The 27,150-nt window shown below is 44.7% G+C and overlaps 2 protein-coding genes across 2 annotated transcripts; both read right to left on the bottom strand.

The window, feature by feature from the left end:
• Positions 1-471: 471 nt before the first annotated feature.
• Positions 472-3,080, bottom strand: LOC136548948 (actin-depolymerizing factor 5). The gene is made up of 3 exons (XM_066540295.1): positions 2,923-3,080; positions 2,553-2,812; positions 472-1,008 (listed from the first exon to the last, which is right to left on the bottom strand). The coding sequence occupies exons 1-3, from the start codon at positions 2,941-2,943 to the stop codon at positions 858-860; spliced, it is 432 nt and encodes a 143-aa protein (XP_066396392.1). The 5' UTR covers positions 2,944-3,080; the 3' UTR covers positions 472-857.
• A 12,090-nt stretch (positions 3,081-15,170) lies between these two features.
• Positions 15,171-19,850, bottom strand: LOC136503079 (26S proteasome non-ATPase regulatory subunit 4 homolog). Its single transcript, XM_066498275.1, has 11 exons — positions 19,710-19,850; positions 19,508-19,621; positions 19,297-19,402; positions 19,010-19,124; positions 18,719-18,928; positions 18,331-18,637; positions 17,525-17,648; positions 16,745-16,842; positions 16,581-16,649; positions 15,752-15,825; positions 15,171-15,345 (listed from the first exon to the last, which is right to left on the bottom strand). The coding sequence occupies exons 1-10, from the start codon at positions 19,719-19,721 to the stop codon at positions 15,775-15,777; spliced, it is 1,206 nt and encodes a 401-aa protein (XP_066354372.1). The 5' UTR covers positions 19,722-19,850; the 3' UTR covers positions 15,171-15,345; positions 15,752-15,774.
• Positions 19,851-27,150: the final 7,300 nt, after the last annotated feature.

Here is a 27,150-nt window from a genome sequence, read left to right as displayed (position 1 = left end):
ATTCACACAGTACTGTTGAATTTGCTACACAAAAAAAAAACAGTACTGTTGAACACCATTAGTTCTGTGATTCTGTCCGCCTGTGCGGCGCGTAAGCAGTAAGCACCGACAAAAGCACAACCTCCTGACGTGCCCAGCTTCTCCTGCCACATGTACCAAGATTGCGACCTTGAGATTAACTGTGTGTTCACTGTTCTCTTCAGATCTGAACACTTGCTCTTGTCCCAACATCTACATCGCTTCCTTTGAATCAACCGCAGAAGAGGGTTGGAGAGCAGATTCTCTACGTACTTCAGAAATTGAGACTGGCGCCTCCAAACTACTTTACCTAATCGTTTTATGAAACTCTGACATTCTTCGAACAAAAAATGGAAGCACAGAACAGCTTTGCTCTGAATTGTACGTAGAAAGGTGTTTTCTCAAAAAAAAAATTGTAGGTAGAAACGATAGCAAGTACTAAGCACCACAGTCGGAGAGAAACGCGATCAAATAATCTGAAGCAGCTTATGGTACACTGGAGCATTGTTCAGTGGAATTCTACGTCGCAGAGATGGACGTTTCATTAATCCCCTGCTACTCCCTCAGCTTCTACTCCACCCATCAACATCAGCACACACCACGCCTGCATCATCTCTCCAAAGAAACCGAAAATACCAAAGCAAACACACGCGAAGCCTCGTCAGATTGGCATCATCGACGCTATCGCTACGGGAGCACACCAACGCCAATTAGCATCCGGCCGATCACACACACACGCACGCAGGGTCGCAGAGAGGCAGGAGTACTGAGTAGTAGGAGCACACGCACACGCACAGGTGACAGGTAGCAGTAAGTAGGAGAAGAGTGCAGCGCGGGCCTCATTGCGCGCGGCCTCTGATGACGTCGAAGCCCATCTCGGAGGGGTCGGTGGCCTGCACCTCGTAGTGGACCCCGTCCAGCAGCCGCCGCAGGCCTTGCTTCGACGTCGCGTACAGGATCTTGGCCCTTATCCTCGACGCCGCCGGTGACCTGCGCCAAAAGAGAAGCGCAGCACCAAGCAACGAATCCACCCGTCAGAAGTCAGAACAACTGCCTGCGCAATAGCCCACTGGAAATGCAGCGCACCAGCAGCCAGCAGTCGGCAGCAAAACCATAGCGCTTTATTTAACAAATGGAGGAAGTTGACAAGTTAACAGCAGTTAAATAATTCGGTCGTGCTGCTTACTCGTGGTGATCAAATCTTGTTTGGCGGTGTTGTTGCCGGACACGGACAGATCGATCAAGAAAGAAGTATATAAATATAGTTGCTCTCGTTTTTGCTGACGGATTTGTTGTCATAAATAAAAATATGGTTCATAAACTGGAGGATTGGACAGTTTTGCCTATGGCTGTCATCGTGGGCGATGCTTTGCTTTCGGTGGGCTGATAGATCTAGACAACAGGTGGATTCAGGCTAGATCAGATCTGATAAAATAGCGGGCGTGCTTAGCACTGCTGGCTTTGGAACAAAATAATGCGTGTAGAGAGCGCTCAAGACAACAGTGACAGGGAGAAAGGGAGGCCTGGCCAGGGCTTAGCAGGAAAGTTTGGTCCCCGTCATGATCATGATCCCAGCGGGGACGAGTGCCGCAAGCAACTTTTTTCCCTGTGGAGAAAAAACCGAAAAAGCTTGGCGCACCTTCCTGCTTTGTGAGATAAGGATGCGGCACTGATTGAACAGTCATTAGATCTGCAGATTTCTAGTCAATTGTGAATTGTGTGATGCCTTCCTGCACCTCTAAGGCTCAAGAAGACAGGTTTGCTTTCCTTCAGACGAGCGACAGGACATGTTCTACACTGCTGCCCTGTTCGACTCGCTGAAATTTGGCTGACGCTGCTGATTTGTTAGAAGAGAAAAATACTATTTATTTGCTTTCCTTCAAAGTTTACTAGTAGGAAATTACAATACGCGCATTCTGTCGAACCAAACAGTTTCGAGATTGCCTTGACTTTTCAGTTGCAAGATGCCGTTTCTTTCGTCACTTGCATTCTTAATCGGACTTACAGCAGTTACTATGTTTTTTTACGACTACGATCACCAAACCCAGTTTTTTTTCAACTGTGGAAAAGACGGACAGGGATTTTGTTTCAGGGCTGCCGTAGTTTTATGATTCGCGTGCGCATCTTCCAAGCTGAATGAATGCTTCTAGAGAAAAACGTTGACAAATACGGTTTCGGCCTTTCGGGCAGTTGGCGCTGCTACGTGTAGGTTGGGCTTATGCCTTTATGGACAGTACCGTGGCAAGGCTACTCTGTACATGAATGCTCAAATCAGCAATGAGTAAATGGGAATGGACCGGATCGTTCCAGCATCCCCGTACCGAATTAATTGATTCTTCTCACTTCAGTTTACCAGGTTTAGTGGTAGTACTACCTTTTCTAACAAAATTCCATGGCTGGATTAGCAGTAGTAATCAAGATCGCCATGGGAGAGAAGGGATAGATTGAGCTTTTATTTACGAGGAGGGAATTGGTTTGTTTGAGAGAGAGATCGACGGGAAATTAGAGGCGATCGAGCGGCTCAGGATGATTACCAGGCGATGAAGAAGATCTTGCTCTTCTGGCAGTTGTCGACGGTGACGAAGTCGAAGTCGAAGACGGCGTAGCGGCAGTCGTCGCCGGGCAGCGCGGCGACGAGCTCCTCGTACCCCTCCCCGGGGCCGCCCACCTTGTCCACCAGCACGGCGCGCGACCGCTCGTCGATCTTGAACACCACGAAGCGGTGCACCTTCTTCCACTTCATCTCCATGAACCAGCGCTGGCACTCCTCCTTCACATCCATCCCCTCCGTCGCCTGCAAAACACACGCGCAGGGCACAGAGCGCCGTCAATCCTGAGCCATGGCTGCTTGATTTCACGAGAGAGAAGAAGCGGCTGCGCCATGACCGGGGCGGTGGGTTTTACCATCTTGTAAGCCATCGCCATGGCTGCAGGCTGCGGATCGTTGCGGATGAACGCCCTGGCGAGGGAACGGTGGTATTCTCTGCTTGGGTTTGGGCTCTCTTTCAGGAACCCTCCTCTCTCAATCTCCCCCAGTCTCCCCTGCTGCGGGTTCTTTTGACATTAGGTGAGGGTGGGTCGACTTTATAAAAAGAGTGCGGCAAAGCAGCCCAAAAATCCCTTCTCTCCCCCCTCTCTCTCATCGAATGGAAAAAGCAATAATGCAATAGGCACATACTATCCCCTGTTTTTTTGGTGCTGTGTTTGCTTACAAGCGAACCTAGAATAATAATAAAAATATTTTACAACATAATTATAATTAGGTTTATAATTAAGGTTGTGGGTTACTTTAAGCTTGAACCATAAATTAGTAGGTGGACAGCAATATCGCAGAGACAAAATAAGGGAAGCCGCTAAGCGGTGATCAAGAAAAAAAGAGTTTGGTACATATAAGAATTTAAACTAGATAGATCCAAATTTTACATCCATTTGGAAAGGCACATAGCACATTGCATCATCTCGTCCTCGCTCTCATCATCATCCCGATGACCACGCAGGAGGCATTGCGATCTCCCAAGATTTGCACCGGTCATTACCAGACTTGCGACATTGGACATGGCATAGAGGCTAGTAACCTAGCACACGCCTCGCCTAGGACGTAAAACGTCCCCGGCCAGCGGCCACCCTCGCCGAGGCTCGTCACCACTCATGACTCGTGAACCGTGCCCGTTGCAGTCCATCCTTTGCTTGCAAGGTAAGGGAGGAAGAGGATGCGGTGGCCGTTTGCCAATCGGCGACGAGCACCGGCACGGCACTCGCGAAAAAAAGGAAGAGAAAGCGCGCATGCACGGCACGGCGGTGGGGCGGACGTGGGGGCCGTTAGCAGAGCACGGCCGTGGCCTGGCCCCTTTTTTTCCAACCCTTTCCCGGTTCCCCCCGTCCGCGTCTCGCCATCGCCTGAGCAGTCAGTCGCTCGCTGCTTCACGTTTTCATTCACGAGCGCGTGTCGGTGGTCGGTGGGACGGACGCGCAGACAGGTGCGCGCGGCCAGGCGTCAGTGGAGCGCAGATCGGGGTGGTTCTTTTTTTCGGGCAATTTTGTCTTCGCGTGACAGCGTGTACGTGGATTTCTTGGTGTGACGAGGAAACTCGTCCGTGCGAGTTTGAGATCTGCGGGCGGCAGGCCGTCTCTTTTGATTCTCTTGCGCGCTCTTTTGAATTCCAACGCCCTCTTCTTTTTTTCTCGAGAGCATTGATGAGGAGGAGGAGGATGACTTGCTTGCTTTTAATGCAACGAGACGGCCGTACAGTTGGGGTTGGGGGTGGGTGGGGGGGTGAAGAGAGGTCGCAAGCCAAAACCCAAAAGCAAACGGATCTCGCACCAGATAATTGAGAAGCTTTATGGGACGTTGCAAATTGCAATACGTTGCTCGTCGAAAGAAAACAGAGCATTATGGGCGACTAGATTGCGTAGCATTGTAGCCCCCGTTGAGATTTTTGGCAGGTATTTTAGCGTCTGGAGATTGCCGGTAGAATGTGAGTTTTTGCTGAAGCACAACAGAAGTCATAAACCAGGCGCATCCAACCCATGATGACCCTAGCTAAAATAGCCCAAATTAGCGTAGGACTAGAGCCGGTGGCCTGACTGTTATAAAACATGTTGTCGGTTAGAACCTTTCCTTCTTCATCTTTACAAGGAAAACTATTTTTATTTCTCTAAATATTCGTAATTACAACATATAGCTCCCACGCATATATAGTTCTGCCAAGGTCTAAGAGTTTGGTAAGAGCCTACTTACAAACAGACTAGGATTAGGATTTCTCCTTCTTTCCTTCTAAGATAAAGTCCGTAAGCTTTATAATACTCCCCCTTGGGCGATTACCACGATATGACATGCCTCATTAAAAACTCCATCCGAAAACCCAGTGAAAAAAACGGCTCTTGGAGAAAAGAGTCTGTTCGCATTCTTTCAGCCTGTTCGCTTGTTGGTTTTAGCCAGGGCTTATCAGCTAGCCAACAGTGTTTTCCTCTCACAACAAATCAGCACCAGCCGGGCTTATCATCCCAGAAACCAACCAGTGAACAGGCTGGTTAATTACATTGCACATGTGTCTCATTAAAAACCTTGTGAGAAACCTTTAAGTAAAAACTCACATAAGTAAAAGGAGTACAACATTTAACCTTTCCGGTCATGTATTTTTTAGGTTATTCTATTTTTTATGAACAAATATTGATCTTCATGATCTATGCATAAACTTCACTGCTTTAGCAAATATGATCTACTTGATATCTGTGATTTTAGTGGTTTACCTTCAATGTAGATTTAATCAAATATGCTCCCCCTCATAAAGCTATAGTTTGAACTTTATTGTTCAAATCTCACTTTTCATAATTGCGTGATTAATTAATGGTATGCAGTACCATAATATTATATCTTTCAAAAGATGGCTCCAAATTCTTCTATGAATTATAATACGAGTATAAATAAGAGCAATATGCCTCATGCATAATGACCACTTATTAGTTATGCAAAACAAATAAAATTTATCTTTCAGGGTAATAAATCCTTTCAGAGGATTATAGAGGTAAATAATTTTTAGTATTCAATATCTTCTAGATAGTGTATCAAACTTATACTAGAGTTTGAATACTTATAATTCCTTCTTAATGGATTTTCAAATTATATGTTCTACAAATCTTCGAGATTTTGATTGTACCACTAAATAATAAATCCAATCTTGCATTTGGTATTTAGGGGATAATTCAATTGCCAAAGTCACAATTATTCTTATACCTTCTATGGTATTTAGAGGATATTATCACTTTAATGCTAGCTTTTCAATACGCACTTTCTAAGTGTTTATATGACACATATACGGTGTTTATGATTCCTCATTTGCTTTCTCTCTGGTCTATATTTCACTTCAGAAATTAATGGTGTTTATTTAAAAATTGACTGGTAAATCCTTCATGGATTAATTCCTTCGAGGATGTTCCCATTCTTAGCGAAGAATATTTCTCTTCTATGAGATAGTCTCTACTATATGAAAGATTATCATGTGATATACACAATAAAATAGTGTTATTCACTGCAAAGCGTTCAATGACTCTTTTCCTTTTAGGACATGCTCTTCTTGAGACTTTAATATTCATTCAGGAATATATTGCACCTTAGACTTCTTAATACTTTATATGAGATTTAATTTTCATATGTTACGATTTCTATCCTTCAGGAACTATATGAATTTTCAGAATCCACTTACTAACTGCATATTTCATATTCATTCATTTCATTTGCCAGAGGTATAGCAGAATATTTATTTCTTCTTAGTAGGAGATTCAACCTTAATTGTTTTTTCATTGACCCGATATAATCGCTACAGGTGACTTTGCCATGGACTTTGTTTTTTGAATTCGGGTTCTCATAAGAGAAACATTTATAATTATAGAGGTAGTGTTGTCGACAACTTTATTTTCTCCCAATATTCTCACAATGTGATTATTCTATTTCTTTGTCATTTTCCAAATAAGAGATGGTTTATTGTTCTGCATACCCAACACTAATGATGCACGCGCCAAGTGTGTTGGATTTTATCTTCATGATGATTCTCCTCATGAGGTGCTTAACCTTCTTCATGGGGTGTTCTCTTCATGAGAATGGAGGAGTTTGTTTTTTTAGTTGACAAGTATACATTAAACTAGAATCCACAGACGTCCCCGTAGATTTTAGCTTGATAGTATATAATATTTAGTTTACTACTAGTAAACACAACTTCTGATTTATAACTTCAAGTTACTCCTCTCATTTTTCCAAAATATTTGGCATATGCTCCGCTTCATGCTTCACAACAGCATTAGTCAAACTATTGTTTGATTTAGTGTGTGATATTGTTCCTGCTTCAAGCTCCGAGGAATATTTTCTTTAGATCATTTTTCTTATGTGGAAATAATATTTAGCATTCAAAATAGGCTTTCTCTTCCTCTAATGCCAATATTAGATCTTTAATAGTATCGGTGCAGAAAGTGACCAACAAGTAAATATTTATAGTTTTGTCGCACGTTGTGATCAGAGGTGGCCTAGCACTCAATGACACAGGGTTTATAATGGTTTAGGCAACGTGCTCTACGTCCAGTTTGAGTCGGTCGGTGACTTTACTCCTGAGCCTAGGTGCTCGAAGTTTACAGTGGGGTTACAAACAAGAAGGAGAAAGATGGGGTGTGCAAGTGGCCCAGTCGGCTCTGGTCGGAAAGGCCGAGATGGACAAGAGCTCCTCTATGAGCTAAGTGTTCAAGCGTGTGCTTGAGGTCCGAACCTGGTGGTTTTGTGGTTGTGAGCTAGTGGACTTGATCGATCTGGATTAGCTTATATGAACTTGAATCAACTGAGTCTCTTGAGAGAGAGCGCATCCCCTTTTATAGATGAAGGGGATGGCCTTACACGTGAGAGGGAGAGAGTTTGTATGCTTCTAAGTCTTGTTGCCCACGTCGACGGGTACAGGAGGATGGTAGGCGCCCACAACACTGTTGGATGTCGGTTGTATGTGGGAGGTTACGTCGTCTTGTTTTGGGTATAGCAGATGTCGGCACCTGTATATATTGTTAATGCCTAGAGCCATGTGAGGAGTTTCATCATGTTCACTCGATACGGTAAATCCCGGCACCCACAATACTGTCGATGCCTAGAGGCATGTGGGGGTCTTACTGTATGGGAATTAAAGGTGCCCACAATACTATAGAGAAAAATATCGGCACTTACAATACTATTTATGTCAGGGTGGTTGCAGAGTACTGTTCCTGCAGGTGACAGGGTACGGTCCCTGGTATCATGGTTTGACTTGAGCGCCTTGCCTTGCTTTCTCCGTTCGTTCTCTGGTCCTTTCCGGGCGGACGTCCCCGGTCGGTTGGTCCCAGTCGGCTCTGGTTACGCCAGTCGGAGAAGAGCAGTGAGCAGGGTCTTTGCATACCCCAGTTGCAGATGTGTGGTCGGAGTCAGAGGTAGTGCTTTGCCAGGCCTTCCGATCGAAGAGACCGTCCGGAGGCGGCTGGAGACCGAAGTGAGCGCTCCGGACAGAGAGATGGTCCGGAGTCGACAAGCGGGCGTTGTTCCTTCTCGGCCAGACCTTCTGGTCGATGACTGGACCACTCTTCTGGCCTGTTGTTTTAGACTCTTGGCCGACCCATGAGTTACGCGCTGTCTGCTTGGGCCGAGCCTTTACAGGAAAGCCGGTCTGCGAGGGACCCCGGGTTTATGAACCCAACAGGAGCCCCTGAGCCCCTGGGCGATTCAGGCAGAATCGTACGGGGGATTTTTGTCTCGACGGCGAGTGCGCGCGAGCGCACCCGCGGGTGTAGCCCCCGAGCCCCCGGGTGGTTCGGGCAGAACTATCTGGGGGGTTTTCCGTGTTGTCAGCGGGGGAGATTTTTGTTTTGTCGGCTGGTGCGCGCGAGCGCACCCACGGGTGTAGCCCCCGAGCCCCCAGGCGGTTCAAGCAGAACCATCTAGGGGGTGTTTTGTTTAGCGGACGTGTGTACGTGTTTTTTAGTTGAGATGGAGTTTGTTTAACCAATGCGTCGTTGCGCAGTCGAGGTAGTTTAGTTGTTTTAGGGATCGGGTGAGACGGAGCTCATGGATCCTGGCGTCGATGCGCGCCGTGGGATCAGGAGAGGTAGTTAGTCTTTTAGGGATCGAACGAGACAAAGCTTGTGGACCCAGACGTCGGTGCGCGCCGTGGGATCGGGCGCAAACTCTTGACGTTTTCAGTTTGCATCCTATTATTTATGTTACTTTAAGCACTTGACATTGGATAAGTTGGTCGAAGGGCAATGTCAGCACATCATACTCTGCAATATATTTCTAATTAGCTACTGAACGCCAAAGAATGAGGATCCATTTACAGGATTTTTTCTTTTATTTAGTTGTATGAATATACTTTGCCATCCAATCACAAAAACTTGTCATTGGGTTGTTTGGAGCTATATTAACCGGCACGAAACTACTAAGTTTATTTAACAGAGAAGTGTATCTGTTGTATTAAAAATGTTTGGACACATGCTAACATCGAAGAATATCTATTGTATTAAAAATGTTTAGACACATGCTAACAGAGAAAAGTATCTATTGATTTTTCCTGATTGTTTTCAGAAAAGATGCTCATATATGCATGTATAGATCTCTAGAAAATTTGGTCCACCGACTACAAAGGAATATCTGAAGTGTGCTTTTAGAGTGCAAATTAGCAAAAAAGCCCTTATTCAGTGAAAACAAATTGTTTTTACGTCAAACATGCATATGTTAGTTTTTAAGTTCAATTGTAGTTTTAATCAGAGACCATATAACTAATCTTGGGTGTTGGCTTCCTCCTTTCAGTTACCATTCTTTCTATTAGGAATATACTAAGTTATTACCTCTGCCCAATTATTTGCAGTTATATCTCACTCTGTCATGTACTCTTGTACTAATTTAACTCAAGATAATGTTGGAGTCTTTGTAATCTGCAGTGTAGTTTACTGGGAGTGAGCAGGAGGCAGTTGATCCACTTCCAAGTTCCAAAGAGCCAAGGTATTACTGTTATCACCTTATAAAACACATGCTGTCATGTTGAGGTGTTCCAACCATCTGATCCTGTTAGGGTCGAATTTTTGTGAAACCTTAAATGACTAACCTTTCAATTTGATTTGATGCAGGGGAGGAATAGCTGGTTGGATGCGTGATCAATGGGGCCATTCTAAATCACGCTTGGTCTTTTCCATAGATCATAACACTTAAAAGCAAGCATTGGCTTGCATAACTTTTGCTCAATGTAAAGTGACAAAAAAATTAGTTTCGTAGTGGGCAATAGCAATTTTTATTTGGGTGCATGTATGAACATTACGCGGATTGCACGATACATGGTTGAATTGAGATTCTTTTTATTGCATTCTCTAGAAAAATTGCCTCAACATAGATAATTATTGGCCCATTGCAACTCATGGGCATAGACCTTGACTGTGGCCGCATCTCAGCATGCGTGGCAGACCGTCTCAATGTGGAAGAAAGCTGGTGGTAGTAAGACTGAATTTTGTCTGAGATCACGCTGGTGGTAGTAAGACTGAATTTTGTCTGAGATCACTGTACGCTGCCCCGTTTTAACGGACATGCCATGGATGTCGTGCTCAACTGCTAGGCGGCCAATGCGCACGTCATTCGGCAATGACTCAGTTGGATGATGCGCTGGCCGTGTGCACCCAGTATAGTGGATGGGGGGCCAACGAGGGACGAACCTCGTACAAAGGCAGATTGTTGCCAACAAGGAAGATGACAAGGGAAGCGACCGTGTAAGCTGCCTTTTGACGGATAGGGATCTCGCCACTGGGGTTCTGGACTTCTGGAAAGACTCCAACCGGTATCCGAGTAAGATCGCGCAGCTCTAGCCGCCAATGATCTGGCATTTTGAATTCTTAATGCAACAGAGCTTCAGCCTACGATGATCTACGTGCGATCCCATGATCCTGGCTGCATCCCATGTGCGGCATGCGATCCCCACGCACGCTATCCACCCCTGCACGCTACCTCGTGAATTGCATTGAAATTTTGCTGGCCTCCTATAACTATTTGTGTTTTAGAAAGGGTGAGTAGCTTTGTTGCAATTTCAAGATCCGGGACTTCTCAAGTATAATGGTCTCATTATACTATGCTAGAATTATAGTCTGTTCATTACAAGTCTTTTGTATTGAATTAAAAAAATTGCCTACATCTTATTGAGTTACTAATCGCAGATACTAATGGAACAATGTTTAAAAGCGTCAAAGGCATACTAAACTAGATCATAATTCAATACTAGAGGCATATGGTTGAAGACATGTTATATTATCTCAAATATGAATAAGGGTGGCCTTCCGGTCCTATATGAAGCAAACTGATAATTTAGAGAGATGGTTAGTTCTAAAAGGTTGAGGATGAGGAACAGTCTTGTTACGGTAATAATACAATACATTCATGCTCAAATTATCAGGGCATTATTTGTTCCTGTTGTAACGTACAGAATGGTATATATAGTAGAGCTGGTGAGCCTGCGACGCCGCGCTCTATGTGACTGTGTTAATTTCACGAACTTTGCTTTTTGGATTAAATGTCACTTTAACATCGGTATTTAATTTCACAGTATTCTTGTCTTATCGTGCGATCCATGTGCTTTTAGTATAAAAGTTTAGTTGTTCCGTAGCAACACACAGACATATCGCGTAGAGCGTTTGGCATTATCGTAGAACTGTCTGCTTGACAGCGATGGTGCAAGTCGATGTAATTCAAATCGGTAGCAGGCAGAGATAGTAGATCCGTTCCACTAACAACGTCGGAGATGTCGACGTCGTCGAAGTAGTCGCGGCGGGACGTTTTTGATGCCGACGGCTTCAACAGCGTTGTCGATGAGAGTTTGTCCTGCTGATAACTTGTTATAAAACATGTTACCAGTTGTTAGGACATTTTTCTCTCTGTCTCTCATGATCAACACAGTAGATAAAAGTAGATAACAAATAGACACAAGATAAGGAGACTATTCTTTATTTTTTCTAAATATTCGTAATTATAATGTAGAGCTTCCACGTATATATAGTCCTGCTAAAAATTAAGAGTTTGATAAGAGCTTATATACAAACGGACTGGGATTATGATTCCTCCTTCTCTTCTCTCCTGTATAAAATCTCTATGTTTTACACCACTGACCACTTCTTTATAGCCCGTAGACGTGCTCATGCTTCCGGATAATGAGGGCCGAGGCTGCGCAGCTATAAAAAACCGTTCAGACTTCAGAAAAGAGTGATCATGAGCCCTCGGCTGTAGGCTAATAGACAGCCCTCAAGCATCTACGTTGATGTTACGAAAATGGAGTGGTGAAAAAGAAAGGCAACGGGGAGAAAAACACCCGGCACACAGAAACCCGAGTGATAGTAAAAATCCACATGATTGAAACATACTTAAGAGCCTCTTTGGAACACTGATCGTAGAAATGTAGGGAGAAAAAAAAAGTAGAAATAGAATACATACAGTTGAATTCCAAGGAATTGCGAGGATGGATATTGTGATAGAACTGGGTAACAACAGCAGTAATGCTGCTTATGGGTCGTCTGTCGATCCGGACGGACTGGGTATAAGTTGTCCGCTTGCTTTGCGCCTTGCCCGCACCGTCCCCGCCCACGTCGCATGTCCGCTCAGCACGCTACACGCCTCTGCTCCGGGACGGACCCCGCCCGGACTCGCGCCTCCCGTCGCTGTCGTGCTCCATCCGCCTGCCCCTGCCCTTGACGAGGTCCGTGCCGTTGACGAGCTCCACACCAGCGACCTCTGCACCACTCCGCGGCATCAAGCTCCGCGTCGATGAGCCTCCATTCGTCCAAGCAGCAAGCAGATGCTACGCTTAAAGCGCATGTTGCAATAGTATGTTTTAAGTGTTTCAAATGTTTCAGAAGTATGTTGCAATTGTTGTATATCGATGTTGCAAAAGTAGATTAGGATGTTGCACATGTTGTAATGGCTATACACGTATGTTTCAAGTGTATGTTCCAAATATTTCATCTGTTCCAGACGAATGTTGCAAGAGTTTTATTTGGATGTTGCAAAAGCAGATCTGAATGTTGCATATACATGCAAGTTGCAAACATATATTTCATGTGTTTTCAGGTGTTTCATACATATATTTGCGAGTGTTTCATCTGGATGTTGCATATGTTTGCAATGTTTTTCAAATGTTTTTCAAGCGTTTTCGCAAGTGTTTCAGACGCTTGTTTCAAGTGTTTCATTTGCCTTCTTTTTGTATGTTGCAACTGTTGCATTTGGATGTTTCAAAATAGATCGGGTGTTGTATATGAGATGCACGTGGCAGCGGTGCAAACGAAGTTCGGGGCGGTGTGGGCGACGTCCGGGGTGGCGCGGGACCACTGTTGGTGCGCTCCCTTGCAAGCCCGAACACGACGCTCGTTTTGCTCCCTCTGCGTGACAGCGTCCGGACGAACAAGTCCGTAACAACAGAGAATTTCTATAGGATTTGCAGGAAGTCAATCCTTTCTAACAAAAAAACTTGAGGGCTTGTTTGGATTGCGGGAAAAAATTCATGTTCCTGCGTTTTTCCTGTAAAATTGAACTAGTTCCCGTGAAATTCCTACGTTCCAAACACACTCTCATAAGAAAATTTCATATAGGATATTCTATTCCTCCAAATAAAGCTCTGTTTGGAACGTGGAATTTTTCTGAAATCTATGTTTTTCGTATGAAATTGAAATTTGAGTTGATTTCTGTAAAATTCTTGTGTCGAGATTGAAAGTGGGAATGTTTGGATAGAGGCATAGAGCTTAGTAACAATGTGAAAGTCCAAAGGAGCACTAACAATAAATGGAGAAGGTTTACTAGAGGAAAATAAGATAAAAGGGAAACACACCCTACAACACACAATTTCTCTAAGCTTTTATAAGTTGAAATTGACATCAACCAATACTCTTTTATCTCCGTCTCGCTTTCTTCTGTGGCTTAAACTTGCTATCATAACTGCCCTTTGCAATTTGCTGGCCTCGGTTCGGCAATCATTGAGCGACGACAGAGCGCCTTCCACGCAAACAGAGCGCCGCGTCCCTTCAACAAATCAAGAGCTGTATAGCCTGCCGGGGGAGTAGACCCCATTGTCTACGCAACGACGACGTCGACATCTGTCTGACGCAAAAAATCAAGAGCTGTCGCTGAAGAATTTTATCGACAGCACTGCACGGGCGATGAGCGCCCGACGTGCGAGCGATACCTGCTTCTGCCGACGAGGAAACCCCGCCAAACACGACAGCTTATCCCGACCTGTTCTCGTCCTTGCGCCAACGACTAGAGTTTTGAAAGGCTGGGTTCCACTTCCATGGGCTCATGGAGTCATGGGGCGACACGCCCGTCTGCACGCGCGAGCCGACGACGATCAGAACGCCAGTGGACCGGCACCACGCACCAGAAAGCGATGGAAGAGGGGTTGAGTGGCTGACAGGCGCAGCACATCGTCGCGTGGATCCGCGCCGCGGAGGACACTACTCGTATAATCTTGACAACGGATATGCGACAAACCTTCCTGTCAGTGGCGTACCCGTGGAGAGACTCCAGTGATCAGAAGGGAATCAAAGGACATTGAAGTCGGAGGGCAGGTGTGTGGCTGCTATGTGCCATGGTTGAATGACGATTGCGAAGGGCGTCTCCCCACTCCCCAGTCCCAACTTTCAAGAACTAGTATTCTCCACCGCCCGAAGATCAGCAGCGGCAGGCTCAGAAAAGGTCCGTCTTTGGCTCACGATTGAGAGCTCGAGATTGCGGAGTCACGAAACAGGTGTCTGTGATCGTGCCGAAACACTCAGTTGTACAGATAAAACGAAATTATGTAAAGAAATTCAAGATAGAAAGTATCATATTTTATTTCAGCCTCCCGTGACCCGTCTTTGCACCGTGGTGTTCCACCAAAAGCAAATCGTCGTTATAAGATCTCGCCGCTGTTAGCCCAAAATCTAACCTCTCCTCACGAGATAGATGTATATTTATGAATGCGTGTCCCGACAACTGAAACGACCGTCACCATATCCACTAAGCCGACACAATAGGAAATAGTTCAATCAATTGAAAGAACAAATCATTAGAACTAAAACACTGCCATCATCTATTTGGCAATACTACTCAACCTAACCTAAGTTTGATTCGATACCTCAAGCTTAGAGCATCTTCAGGAGTCTTTCTAAAACTTATCGTCTAAATCATCATCTGAAGAGTCATTTGAATAAAAATCGTTTATATCTTTTCTACTCTTATATCTTATGCGCACTCCAGAGAATTAATGTCCATCTTTGGCAAACAAAAAATCTAGAATGGTGTATTGCTATATTCAGATATCCAATTAGACAAGCTGTTGGGAGAAAAAAATCACTATTTTAGGAAGAATAGTCTCAATTGCTCTTAGGCATCTAGCATCAGGAAGGATATAACAATTAGCAAGAATTATAGTCTCAGTTGCTCTTAGGCATCAATCATCTTCTACCCAAGTGCCACTGGGTATCACTGTACGTGAATGCAAATGGCTAGCGCATAAACTCCAGATATTTTCGATGCCAGCCGCCTCATAGTCGCTGTAAAATTCTAGGGCAACGGCTTGTAACCAACCAGATCGGTTTACACGAGAGTGAATGGCCAGTTTATCGCATCAAAATAAACACAAGGCAAAGAGAGCTTAAAACACGAAAATCACTTGAACATATATGGAGAGAAGATTGTTGCAGTCATAATACAAATTCCCTCGGCATTAAGTTATAATCAAAGCACTGTTACATGAAGATAAGCAAATTCCATGAATCCAAGAGAGTAAACGCAGCCAATGGAGACTGATCTTCACTTTCTTTGTGCGCCTGCAAAGTCAGAAAGAGATGTTAATTTCCTGCTTACAGATGAGGCTAGAGCAAGAGGAATGATAGCCAGTGGTCACACTATCACTAAACAGAGTTAACCATGAATTGACTTATGTGCCTCCACTACCCAAAGATTGCAGACTTGACGGGATCATGGCACTGCACAGTGTAACGAATAACGCTGTTCGTCCATATTGTCCATATTCATATATTACCTAAAGTACTTTTACTTTACATCAAATCAAACAGCATCTAAAGCCTGAGAATGGCTAGGCAGCAGGCACACCAGCTCTTCTTTTAAGTCAGCGTTGAAACAGCAGATAAGAGCTGAACAAGCTATGCTGAATATGCATTTCAACAGTGGATGTGGATAGATAGAAATATGTATGGAATAATGAACTCTTACATGGAAGCATGAACATGGCTACATCACTTCTTCTCATCTTCTGTTTTGTCTGACTTGTCTTCCTTCTTCTCTTGCTGTTTAAAAAGAGAAATAAAGAAACCATCATATTTCCACATACATACATTACCAGACTAGTCAAGATTCGTAACATTACAGGATAGCAGTTCATGTGAACCGGGGGTTTACTGCTTTGGGCATATTTTATTTTCACCAAACCAGTGTATGCAGACCACAAATGGGTACACAACAATTTGACTCAGTACCGCTGTCTAAGGTATTCGTGTGCTCACACCTGGTAATGTGCTACTATTTCCATTCCATAAGACCAATTCTGCTTGTGGACCATAAAGAACTCCACATGCTATCTTAAACAGCAGAGCCATTACTGGCAGAGCTCAGAAATCTGCCGATCCTAGAGCTATGGTTACACGTGGGTTGTTTAGATGAACTGTTTTCTTTCTATTCTACACAGAAGACAGCACATATTTGGAGCATACAAACTCCAGATAAGGTGGATCCATTAGCTGGTAATAGTTAGCTAGCTAATAGTTCATAGCTAATATTAGATAGTTTGGTCCATCTAGTGAAATAGTTGTTAGCTGGGTATTCAGCTAACAATTAGCTAGACCTGTTTGGATCCAAGGAGCTAATTATTAGCAGCTAACTATTAGCTCTATGGATCCAAACAGGGGCTTAGTTACTTAAATCTTGCAATATATATATTCTTATTTAGTCAAGGTCCTGAACAATACTATCATGTAGAGGCAACATGAATTTCATTGCATCACAATACTGGCAGACCTTCAGTGTAACCCAAAAAAGAACATACCTCCCCCTGGCTGTGCAATGATGCCAGCAAATCTTTAACAGATGGATCATTGGGATCAACACCAGGAAGCTGTTATTCCACACAAAAAAAAAGGACCAATAAATTATTAAAACAGCAGCTAAAAATGTACCTGTATGTCATTAGTTCATAAGAATAATACATACCGAATTAAGGATAGATGACACAAACGTTCTGTCTTCAAACACCTTACTCATATCAGTGTCACTGGACATGTTTGCATCCTCGACAGACATTTGAAGAGCTGCATATAAACAATCAGAGCATGGGAATATTAGAGAATGAGGTTGATAAAAGAAATGAGATTGTAATACTATAGGTATCAATAGAAAAGAAAACAAGTGAAACAAAGAAAGTCTAAGCAACATTTTTGAGTAATGTGAAGATGTGACGTTGAATGATACGATCTATTGGACAGCCAGAATATATATAACAAAGTATGTTCCTTAATGAGTTATGTACAGTTTAACTGTTCAAGAGGGCTTGTCTATGGGCAAAAGGCAGACTGGGTGCACATTAATAGAACTTACAAATATATAGGAATGAAATGAACTCACAAAAAGAGAGAAGTGTTTGGGGATCATCTGATATTAGGATGAGGTGTGGGCCCTGGGAACATATCACTAATCCGCTAGATGGTGGCTTTTTCAACTTGGTGATTTCTGATGACTACACTGAATTACTGATCAATACTACCCATGATGAAAATGCTTATGTTTAAGTTAATGCTGGGAGGAATAATTGAAGATGTTGGTTGTTATATGTTTCCTATTGGAGCAAGAAGTGTTAACATCCAAGTTTTCATGTACACACTAGAAAGCAGTGGTTTTCCATTTCACTACCAGAATTAATTGATAGCAACAAATACCGTATGTGCTAGAATTGTGCTAGAATTGTTGAGGCTGCAAATATAAGAGAAAACACACCCAATGCCAAATCAGGGTCAACTGCACCAGCTTCTGCCATAGCAGAGTCAGTCACAGCTGCAGATCCTGAAGCACCACCCTCCATTGACATTGCAAGTGCCTGCTGTAGTAGATCGTCATCATCCTGTGATCACAGCTATGTTAGCCTTCTGATGTCCACTTGGATTACATTAACTATTAATATAAATAATATACAATACAAATAGTACAAATGGAAGATACAGAGTCAGGCACTTTAATTGAAAAGGGTCTTTGCTACTTGCAACCTTTATAATCAATATTGCAACAGAAGACAAACTGGCATATAATCGTAGTTTAAACTAGCACAAATTAAGTAGAACTTGTGATTGGAAACTTTGTTAGTTAAAAAGTTAAGCAAGGAACACTAGAAATTATGTACATATGTGCCAAGAAAAGATGCACCTGGCCAATATCTTCCATATTTTTATCAAGCACGGACAAAAATAGATTATGTAGGGGGGGGGGGGGGGGGGGGGGGGGGGGGGGAAGGAGGCAGCGCATGTACCAAGCTACTTTAGCATTAATTAATTAATGCACTGGCATATACAGGGCTACCAATAAGGTTTCAACATATGCTAGTGTAGTGTCTGCTCTGACAACAATCACTAGCAGATCATCATCTAAGTTTTAATGGTCGTTACAGAAAGTATGTAAGCAAATGCACTCTCAATTTTAAATGAAATCGCTGAAAAGAGTTCATGAGAGTACATACAACTACCAAAACTTGAAGCATTTGAGGCAGGTCAGAGCATTTTTAGTTTGTAACTGATGGACAGTGATAATACCTTTGGCTGTTCTTTCTTGTCGCCAGCAGCAGCATTTGAGGCAGGTTCTGCTTCAGCCATAACAGAATCGCTGTTTGAGCTTGAGGCATTGTTATTTTCGGTATTAGATGTATCTTCTGCAGCCTTTTTTGCAATAGCCTCTTGCCTTGCCCGCTCTTCTTCCATAGACAACCGCAGTGCGAGTGCCAATTCTGGATCTACATTTGGGTCCACACCAAATTCAAATCCAGATGCTCCAGTAGCTGCGGCAGCTGCTGCGGAAGCAGCAAAACCGCTTCCGCCTTCTTCACCGGTAAATATAGGAGTGCTGGGTAAAGATAGAAAAATAAGGTTAACATATACGCAGCATAATGAAAACTTAGAACCCAGTAACATGGCACAAAATTACCTTAGGAGGACATCAGAGAGGGCATTATCACCAGGAGGGACATGAACAATGTGACTGCTATCACTGCTGTTAACAGCAGCAATCAATGCTTCAAGTTTCTCAGGTTTTTCATCATCGGATTCACCAAAGTCAACAATGTCAAGAGCAACATTGTTCTTTTTCAGCTTCTTCCCGATTGTCTCCAAAACTTTCTTGTCGTACTTCACAGGACTGATACATATGACAAGACTCATTAACCTAAATTCAGACAAAATTAATAATGGCCATATAAGTTATGCCACTCCTGCATACCTTCCGATGAAAGCTATAATCCTCTGCTGCTGCCTCTTGTTCTGGCGATGCTTAAGCGCAAGCTGAGCAACCTGGATTGCCGCAGCCAAGTTTGCCTCAGCACCAACTTCCAACCCTATACAGTACATTGTTGTGCATCACTTGGTCAGGAAACTACAAGTACCAAAGTACCATGATCTAACAACTTATGAGATAGCTTAGGCAGTTGCACTGAATCCCTAAACTAATTGGCAAAATCCTCTCACCGCGATAGTAAAGCAAAGGTTTTGGGATCGATGTGAGCTTACCGTGCATACAGGCGAGAATCTTCCCGAGGTCGCTGGTGGGAGTGACAAGCACGCGGACGCCCTTCCCGGCCATCGTCATCACGCCTACCGTGTTCTCCGGGTTCGACTGCACCCACCAGCAAACAGCAGCAATCAGATCCGAAATCCCAGAAACCCTAACCCACACGAAACTGGCGATTGGATCGGTGGACGGGGAGACCGGCGTGGGTACCTGGGTCTTGGCGCCGCAGATGAGGTTGACGGCATCGGCCTGCGCCTGGAACCGCGACGGGGCGTAGTCGCCGTTCCGCATCCACTCCGAGTTGTCTATGCAGATCATCGTCGCCTGCAGGGGAAAGCGAAACCGAGGGGAGGAAATTAGTTGGGGATCGGAGTTCACGGACCGAGAAACGGCAGCGGGGCGCATGTCGTACCTCGAGCACCATGGCGCCGCCGCTGAGGGTGTCGCCGCCGCTGTCAGGGGAAGGTTTGCGCTGGTTTGCGGAACAAGATAGAAACTTTACTAGGAGTAGAAGGGACGGGTGCGTTCGTCCTTATTTGGAGTCGGAGGCTACGGGCGTACTGTAGATTGGATTCCGAGTCCGAACCCAGTACTCGAGCCCGACTTGGCCTGCGCTACTGGCGGCCGTCGGATCACGAATTTGTGATTCGGGATGAACCAGCGCCGGTGTGAAAATCACTCATATCCTCGGTGGTAATATTTTTATAGGTATTTTGATTAGAAGGAATCAGACAAGAATTATTTCATTATATATTAGAAGCTGAGAGCTAAATAAAACATGCTTCTCACTGCTCTCCAGTGACAGACCTATGTTTTTATCTCTGGGTATGCGTAGCAAAAAAAAATTCTTATATAATTCGGTAAACTAAAAAAAATTCTAATGCAATTTCTACCTATCTCTATGACTGACGGACCCCAGGGTATGCGGTGGCCCACCCTGCATACCCTGTAGGTCCGTCCATGCTGCTCTCTCCGTCCCAAAATAAATATACACGTCTAGTCAAGCAAATTCAACTTTGACAAAATTTATAGGAAATGACATAGACATTTGTATCTCTGAATATATTTGCTATAAAAGTGTATGTCTTGATTAATTTAATAATGTTAATTTGCTATCATAAACATTAATTTATTTTTGTATATATTTAGTTAAATTTATGATTCATTGACTTTTCGGGATGCTAGATAAGCACTCGTTTTTGGACGGAAGGAGTACTTTCTATTCAATTTCCAAATAATATTAGTTTTGAATCACTTCTTCACCTGTTCTCCTGTAATCACTAAATTAGGGAGTGGTGCTCTCCTAAACATGTACTCCTTTCAGGTTTCTAAGGAAGTCGTTTTCGACAAGGTTTAAGTTAAACATTGAAATATAAAATCATGAATAACGGTTAAGTTGTCGAGTTTAGAAATGTGAAAACTATATGAATATACTTGTCTTAAAAAATACTTCATAAAAAATGAATATTATTTTTAGTTAATATTTTTACAAAAAAGAAGTCAAAGTTATGCTTTAGTATCCGTGTCGCTGTCCAAAACGACCTCTTTTAGAAACCTGGAGAGAGTAGTCAATACTCGAAACTAATCCATATGTATCGACATCGTGTTTTAACTAATATACTTCCCTTCACAAGATATTTAGAAACTACCAATGTTAATCTATATGTGTATGCAATATCTCGAGTCACACCATGAGCTTGTTCTTGTAGTGACGATTAGAGAATTAGTTAGATATTGGTTGGTACCTCTTGTGGTGATGGCATGATTTGTTAGATGTTTAGAGTGTCATCTAAATGAGATATGAGCTAAGTGTGCTAACTTCTCAAGAATATTGACTTGAAATATTGTGTGGTTTGTTTGGTAGAACAAAATATAGAGAAATTTTGTATGCTTAACTTTTACCTTCCTTTTACTCTCGCTTGTCTACCATAATTTCTTCTTGTTGATGGAGAGATGCTCTTTAGAGATTGATGAGAAATACTAGGAGAGTGTAAAGGAGGAGAGATTAATATGTGGATCTAAAGGGGTAAAAGAGAGGCGTACAAGTTTTTTCGTTGGGTGGTGTATATAAGGATAATTTAAATTGATGCTCATAATAAGGAACTTTTATACTAGTGTCTCATATTCATGCCTATATATATTTTATTCCTGTTGATTGCACGGTTTGCGAAGGTTCCACACCTACAGCCTGTTTGGTTGGCTGGTTCGTATCGTTGCTGGTTCTGAAGAAGTACGGCTGGCTGGTTTGTGTGAGAGAAAAAAATACTGTTCCGGCTGAAAATTTACGATGGTTTACGACAAGCTACAGCCAAACGAACAGGCTGCTAGTCGTTGCGGGAGTTCCGCACCAGGACGTGGAGGTTCCGCAGACTTACAACTTAGCAACTTTTAAGTGCATGAACTATCATGAGCATCACGTTTATCATGATAGCATCTTGCACCTGTAACACCCTCGGTGTTATATTGTAATGTTTTTGCTAAAACACTGCATTAGCCTCAGTGTGTGTAATTTTGAGTATAAGTCGATATACGGCATTTGAAACGTTCATCCGAAACTAGAAATAAATGTTAAGTTTCATGTCGCTTTATATTGTTTAGTATTCTAAACGAATTTTTATTGAATAAAAATGATGTAGATCGTGTATGCGAACTTTAATAAAATTTGTAGTACGTACTCAGTAGTCGACATTGAAACAGGTAGCTCGGAATTGGAATTCGACGCGAAACCGTGCACGTCACCTATGTCGAACTATGCTGGGCTGGCCACGGTCACCACTGTTGCCTCGCCTGCCTGCCATCGCACGCATGTGCACTGCGCACGAGTCCTATCAGCTCTGCCTCGCCGTCGCATCGCGCGGTACCTTGGTCGCGCTGCACGCCACACATCGCCGCGCCCGGCACTGGTCCCGTTGGCTCGCCGCCGCTGCACTCGCGTGGGACGGCCGCCTGCTGCCGTCGTCACTTCGGCGTCGCGTCGCGCTCTGGTTCCTTGTCCGACGCCTTCCGCGGTGACGCAGGCCCGAGCTTCGTCGGCTTACGGGTCGGCCGCGCGGACAGTCGCTTGGGCACGTCTCACTGTTCTCCGTCGTCATGTGCACGCGTACCTTGCGTTGACGACCGTGGCTGTGTCAACGCCACTGCCTCCGCTGTCGCCATGACCGGCGGGACCTCTCATTTTCAATTCGCCGTGACCGTAGCGCTTTAATGAAATTTGTCGCATCCACGGCTCCGCTAGACAGCCAGCTGCTCGATTGACATCACCTCGCCGATCGTAGCATCTCCCTGTGCTCTAATTTTGGAATCATCGCTCCGCTTCATCCATAAGACCGAGGTGGTCTGCGTAGACGACATGCCGCACAATCAAAGCTTGCCATTTTCAATCCACCGCACTGCTAGTTCTCCTCCAGCTGCTCATCGCACTGCCCACCTCATTCAAAGCTCCACCGCCGTTTTGTGTCTTCTCCGCGGCCGGCGGAACCTCGCCCGAGCAGAGCAAGCTTACAGCAGCCAGTGGTGCGTTACTCTTTATCTTAGCTTGCTGACATCATCATGACGTCATCCTGGCGTCACACCGTTTTATGGCCGCTTTCATGTAGAAAAATAAAGCTCGGAATACATTAGAAATACGTTGGGCTAGCTTCCTGCGCAACTGCTCGCGCCCGCGGCCTGCCCACGTCGCGCGCTTGCCGCGCCGTAGTGCCTGGGCCAGCTGCGCCCACGTCTCGCTGCTGGGCCTGCTCGCGCTGGCGCCGCGCCCCGCCGTGGGCCGGCCTGCCGCGCGCGCTCGGCCCGCTGTCGCTGCTGCCGCCGCTGCCGCGCGCTCGCTCTCGTCCGCGCGTTTGCTCGCATCTGTGCCGGGTCCCGCCGTGGGTCAGCCTGCCGCGCCTGCGTGCCCGCTCGCTCGCGCCCACGCGCCGCGCGCTGCCGCGCTGGGCCTACGCCGCGTCTGCATCGCCACTGCTGGGCCGCGCCCGCCGAGTTGGGCCGCGTTGTGATTGCATTCTTCAGTTTCTAGTAAGATAGAAATACTTAATTATTTTAGTTATGAGTTGAACTTCGATAAATCGTAGTAAATTGTGTAGATGTCCTAAAATAGTGAAACCAAGTTTATTATGTTCACAAAAATACCATCTACTTATTAGTATAGTTATATTGCAGATAGTTGTTATGTTGATAGACGCATAAATTCTAATTAAAAAGCTTAGTATTATGTAGATTAATAATTGTAGAAATTTTTATGGTAGATTGGTGATAGATACGGCTATGAAAATTTTACAGTAGGCTCACTAGATTATTATGTACTTGCTGTAAATTTTGTAGCCCTAGAGTAGGATGACAAATAGAGTAGCTATTATCCTTGCTTTATCATATATAGCATAAATCAGCAAATGGAGTAAGAATATCTGTAGTTGCTATGATAATGATGAATGCCATGCTTCATACTTGTTGACGGTAGCAATACATAACTTAGCACCGTGGTCGGTAGCACTAGCTTAGTAGTTAATTGATGTACTTTTATTTTAAGAGCTGCTGTTGTTATATTCCTAAGCATCGCATCATCATTTCATGCATGTAGATCACGAGCCGGTAGACGTCGTGCCCGTCGACTAGCAGGAGTACGACGAGGTGATCGAGGAGTACGAGAAGGAGATCCTCGTGCAGGAGGGAGCCCAGGAGCTTGTTAGTGCTGACCCTGCTGACCCGTCGCCTGCCCAAGGCAAGCCCCGGTGCATAACCCATATTTTTATGATCACTGAATATATATATGTGATGTGCATTTAAGTTACAAGGATTGTATGGAAACTACATGCATAAATATATCTAACCATGAGTCCTACTAGTACAGGTCGAGTAGTTGCTATGCTCAGGATATCGGTAGCAGGAGTAACCTGTCATTACTCTCAAATAGGTGATAAAATATGAACACTCATGATAAAATGATGGAAAGATAAATGGTGACCGGGCAGGGATATGATCTGGGTATTGGTGGGTGTAAAGGGGTGTGTCCTGCGGCCAATAGGGCATGTCTTGGTTACACTTTTTTTCCCTGTCTGTGTCGATTAAGGACCGGTCGTTGCATAAGGCATCGTATGCAAGTCACAGATTTATTGTCCCGAGCGCATACTTGGGTATGGGCGCAGGGAAGACTTGTTACTCTCTTGTCGCGAATCTGGCTCTTTCTGGACCGACTGATGGGAAGAGGAGGTGGTGGAGGTCCTTGCACCACACTGAGTCCGGGACTCAGGATGTGGGGGCTTGGAGTCCAAGTTTGGACGGGGATCTGGACACCCGGGAGAGGAGGGTGATGGGTTAGTCCTGCTTGTGCCTGGGGTATAAGCAGGGCGTGTGTTTTCGAGGCACCCAGCCGGTCATATTGATTCACGAATCGCCGGGAGATCCGGTATAGCTTGTCTCATGTTTAGCACCGTAGTAAGAACTGAAAGTGAAAGGAGAAGAAATGGAACTGATTGCTCAACTCTTGCTTGAAAGTAGAACAGATGCTTATATAGACTGGCTAGATGATAACTTAATACGGCTGATAACGATAATACATAACTAAGGACCCACTATTAGTATTGCTTTCTGCCAAAAGAAACCAGCAAGCCATATAGCTTATCATATTCCTTAGAGTCGGGAAATTATTCCCACTAGTCGGATAAGTCTTGCGAGTATATTGTGTACTCAGGGCTTATTTACCCCTGTTGCAGGTGATGCATGAGAAGTACTTTGTGTGGAGGATTCTTCTGGTGGGCTCAGACGGATCCTTGTCCCTATCGCTAGATGTTTATTTTTAAATTTCGCTGTTTATCATTCCGCACTCTAATATTTGGTATTGTAATAATGTACTTTTAAGAAACTCTGATGTATAAAATGGATAAGTATTGTAACTCGTTCTCATTATTGGACCCTTGGGAAAATGTGGATCTTTCGGGTTCTCCCTTGGGGTGTGCCCGACGGATACCGCTCGCTATAGCTTGCTTTCGGGGTGCTTAGTGTCTAGTGGAAGACGAGCGCCTCCGTAAGTGTGCTATTTTGGGCGGTTCTACCATAGTTGGTACCAGAGCCAATAATGGTCACGAGTTCCATCACCCTTTTACAAAACTAAAAATTTGACCAACAAAAGTCTTTGCAGAAAGTAGGATGCGATTAAGTTAAGTTATATAAGTATAAGCCCTAGCTATATGATATATCTAGGATAGCGGCACTGGTTTTAACTAATCAGTTTTCTGCAGGTACATTGACTTACGTTGCGTAAGAAATCATTTAGAACACAAAAAGTGAGCGTGCGGTGTGCCGAAAATTTTACGAATGCCGCTATATTCCGGCTTGAGTGAACGTATAGGTTGAAGCATGCATCATATAATAGCATCTTACTTGAACTATAAATCCCCTTCATGCATAATGAAAGTAGTAAATTGGTAGGACTAACTAATGAATGCTTTAATAAATGTGTTGTCATCTCTTTAATCCCTAGATTCTGATCGGGAAGGTGTCCTAATGGATGGTTCGTCTCTCTTACAGATAAATCTAAGGTCCGGACGTGGGAGCACCAGTTCGGGAGCGGCCAATGAGGGCCATGGTGACAATGGTCGAGCTTTTGAGCGTGGCGCCGGGGGAGGTTAGGAGGTTCCGCCTCTGGTTCCTCATCCTTTCCCGCCACCGCCACCGCCTCCACCGATGACCCCCGCTAAGATTATGGCGGAGCTGTTGGCTGCTCACCGGGAGTCATCTGCTGCTCGCCAGGAGATAGCTCGTGCCATGGAGATTATGGCATAGGCCGTCGCGGGCCTGGCCCACGGAGGTCCTAGGGGCAACGGTGGGAACGGGGGGTGGTGCCCGCCGTCCTGAGGGACAGTCCTCTTATCAGGACTTCCTTAAGACTCACCCACCCACGTTCACGCCGTCTGACAAGCCCCTGGAGGCGGAGCACTGGCTTCGCACTATGGAGCAGAAGTTTCAACTGCTTGGAGTGACCGATGAGCAAAAGGTGTACTTTGCGTCCCAGCAGCTTTTGGGGTCCGTAGGTGCCTGGCGGGAAACTTTTTAGGCCGTGGAGCTGCCAGATCATCCGACAACCTGGCAGGAGTTCTCCACTGCCTTTAGAGAGTTCTTCATCCCTGCTGGTGTTATTAACCAGAAGGTGACCGAGTTCCTGGAGCTGCGCTAGAGAAACAAGACTGTAATGGAGTATGTGAACCAGTTCAACCACTTGGCTCAGTATGCTGGCAGCCAGGTGGATACGGATGATAAGAAGAAGGACTGCTTCTTTCGTGGTCTCACTCCTGCCCTTCAGGAGAAGCTATATCTAGGGAACTATCAGACCTTTGGGGCTATGATGAACGCCGCCATTGTCGTTGAAGGTTTCCAGCGGGCATCTCAAGCGGATTGGAAGAGGAAGCGGGGGGACGCAGGGTCTTCTAGCCACCCCCACACTCAGAAGGTGTAGATTGTCCGATGGGGGCCCTATCAACTATCTGGCAGGCCTTCATTTCGGCAGCCTCAGCAGACGTCGCAGACTTCCTCCACTCAGTACTGTGCACCTCCACAGCAGGTGCAGCCGTAGCAGGCTCCGGGACAGCAGGTCCCACCTCATTAGGGGTTCAGGAATAGGCCAGGGGCTTGTTTCAAATGTGGCAAAGATGGCCACTATGCCCGACCCTGTCCCTAGAACCAGCCCGCTCAGTCAGCCCAACCGTCAGTGAATTCTAGGCTTATCAAGAGGACTATCATAAAAAAGAAAGTGCCTAGCAGGTCTGGCCAGGTGAACTTCATAAATGCTCAGCAGGTTGTGCAGTAGGAGACAGTTATGGCTGGTATGTTTACCATCGACTCCCATTCAACTTTGGTGTTGT

This window comes from Miscanthus floridulus, chromosome 1 (genome assembly GCF_019320115.1).
Source record: "Miscanthus floridulus cultivar M001 chromosome 1, ASM1932011v1, whole genome shotgun sequence".
NCBI classification, from domain to species: domain Eukaryota; kingdom Viridiplantae; phylum Streptophyta; class Magnoliopsida; order Poales; family Poaceae; genus Miscanthus; species Miscanthus floridulus.
Note: the sequence above shows the minus strand (reverse complement) of the source record. Positions and strands in the feature narration are given on the sequence as shown.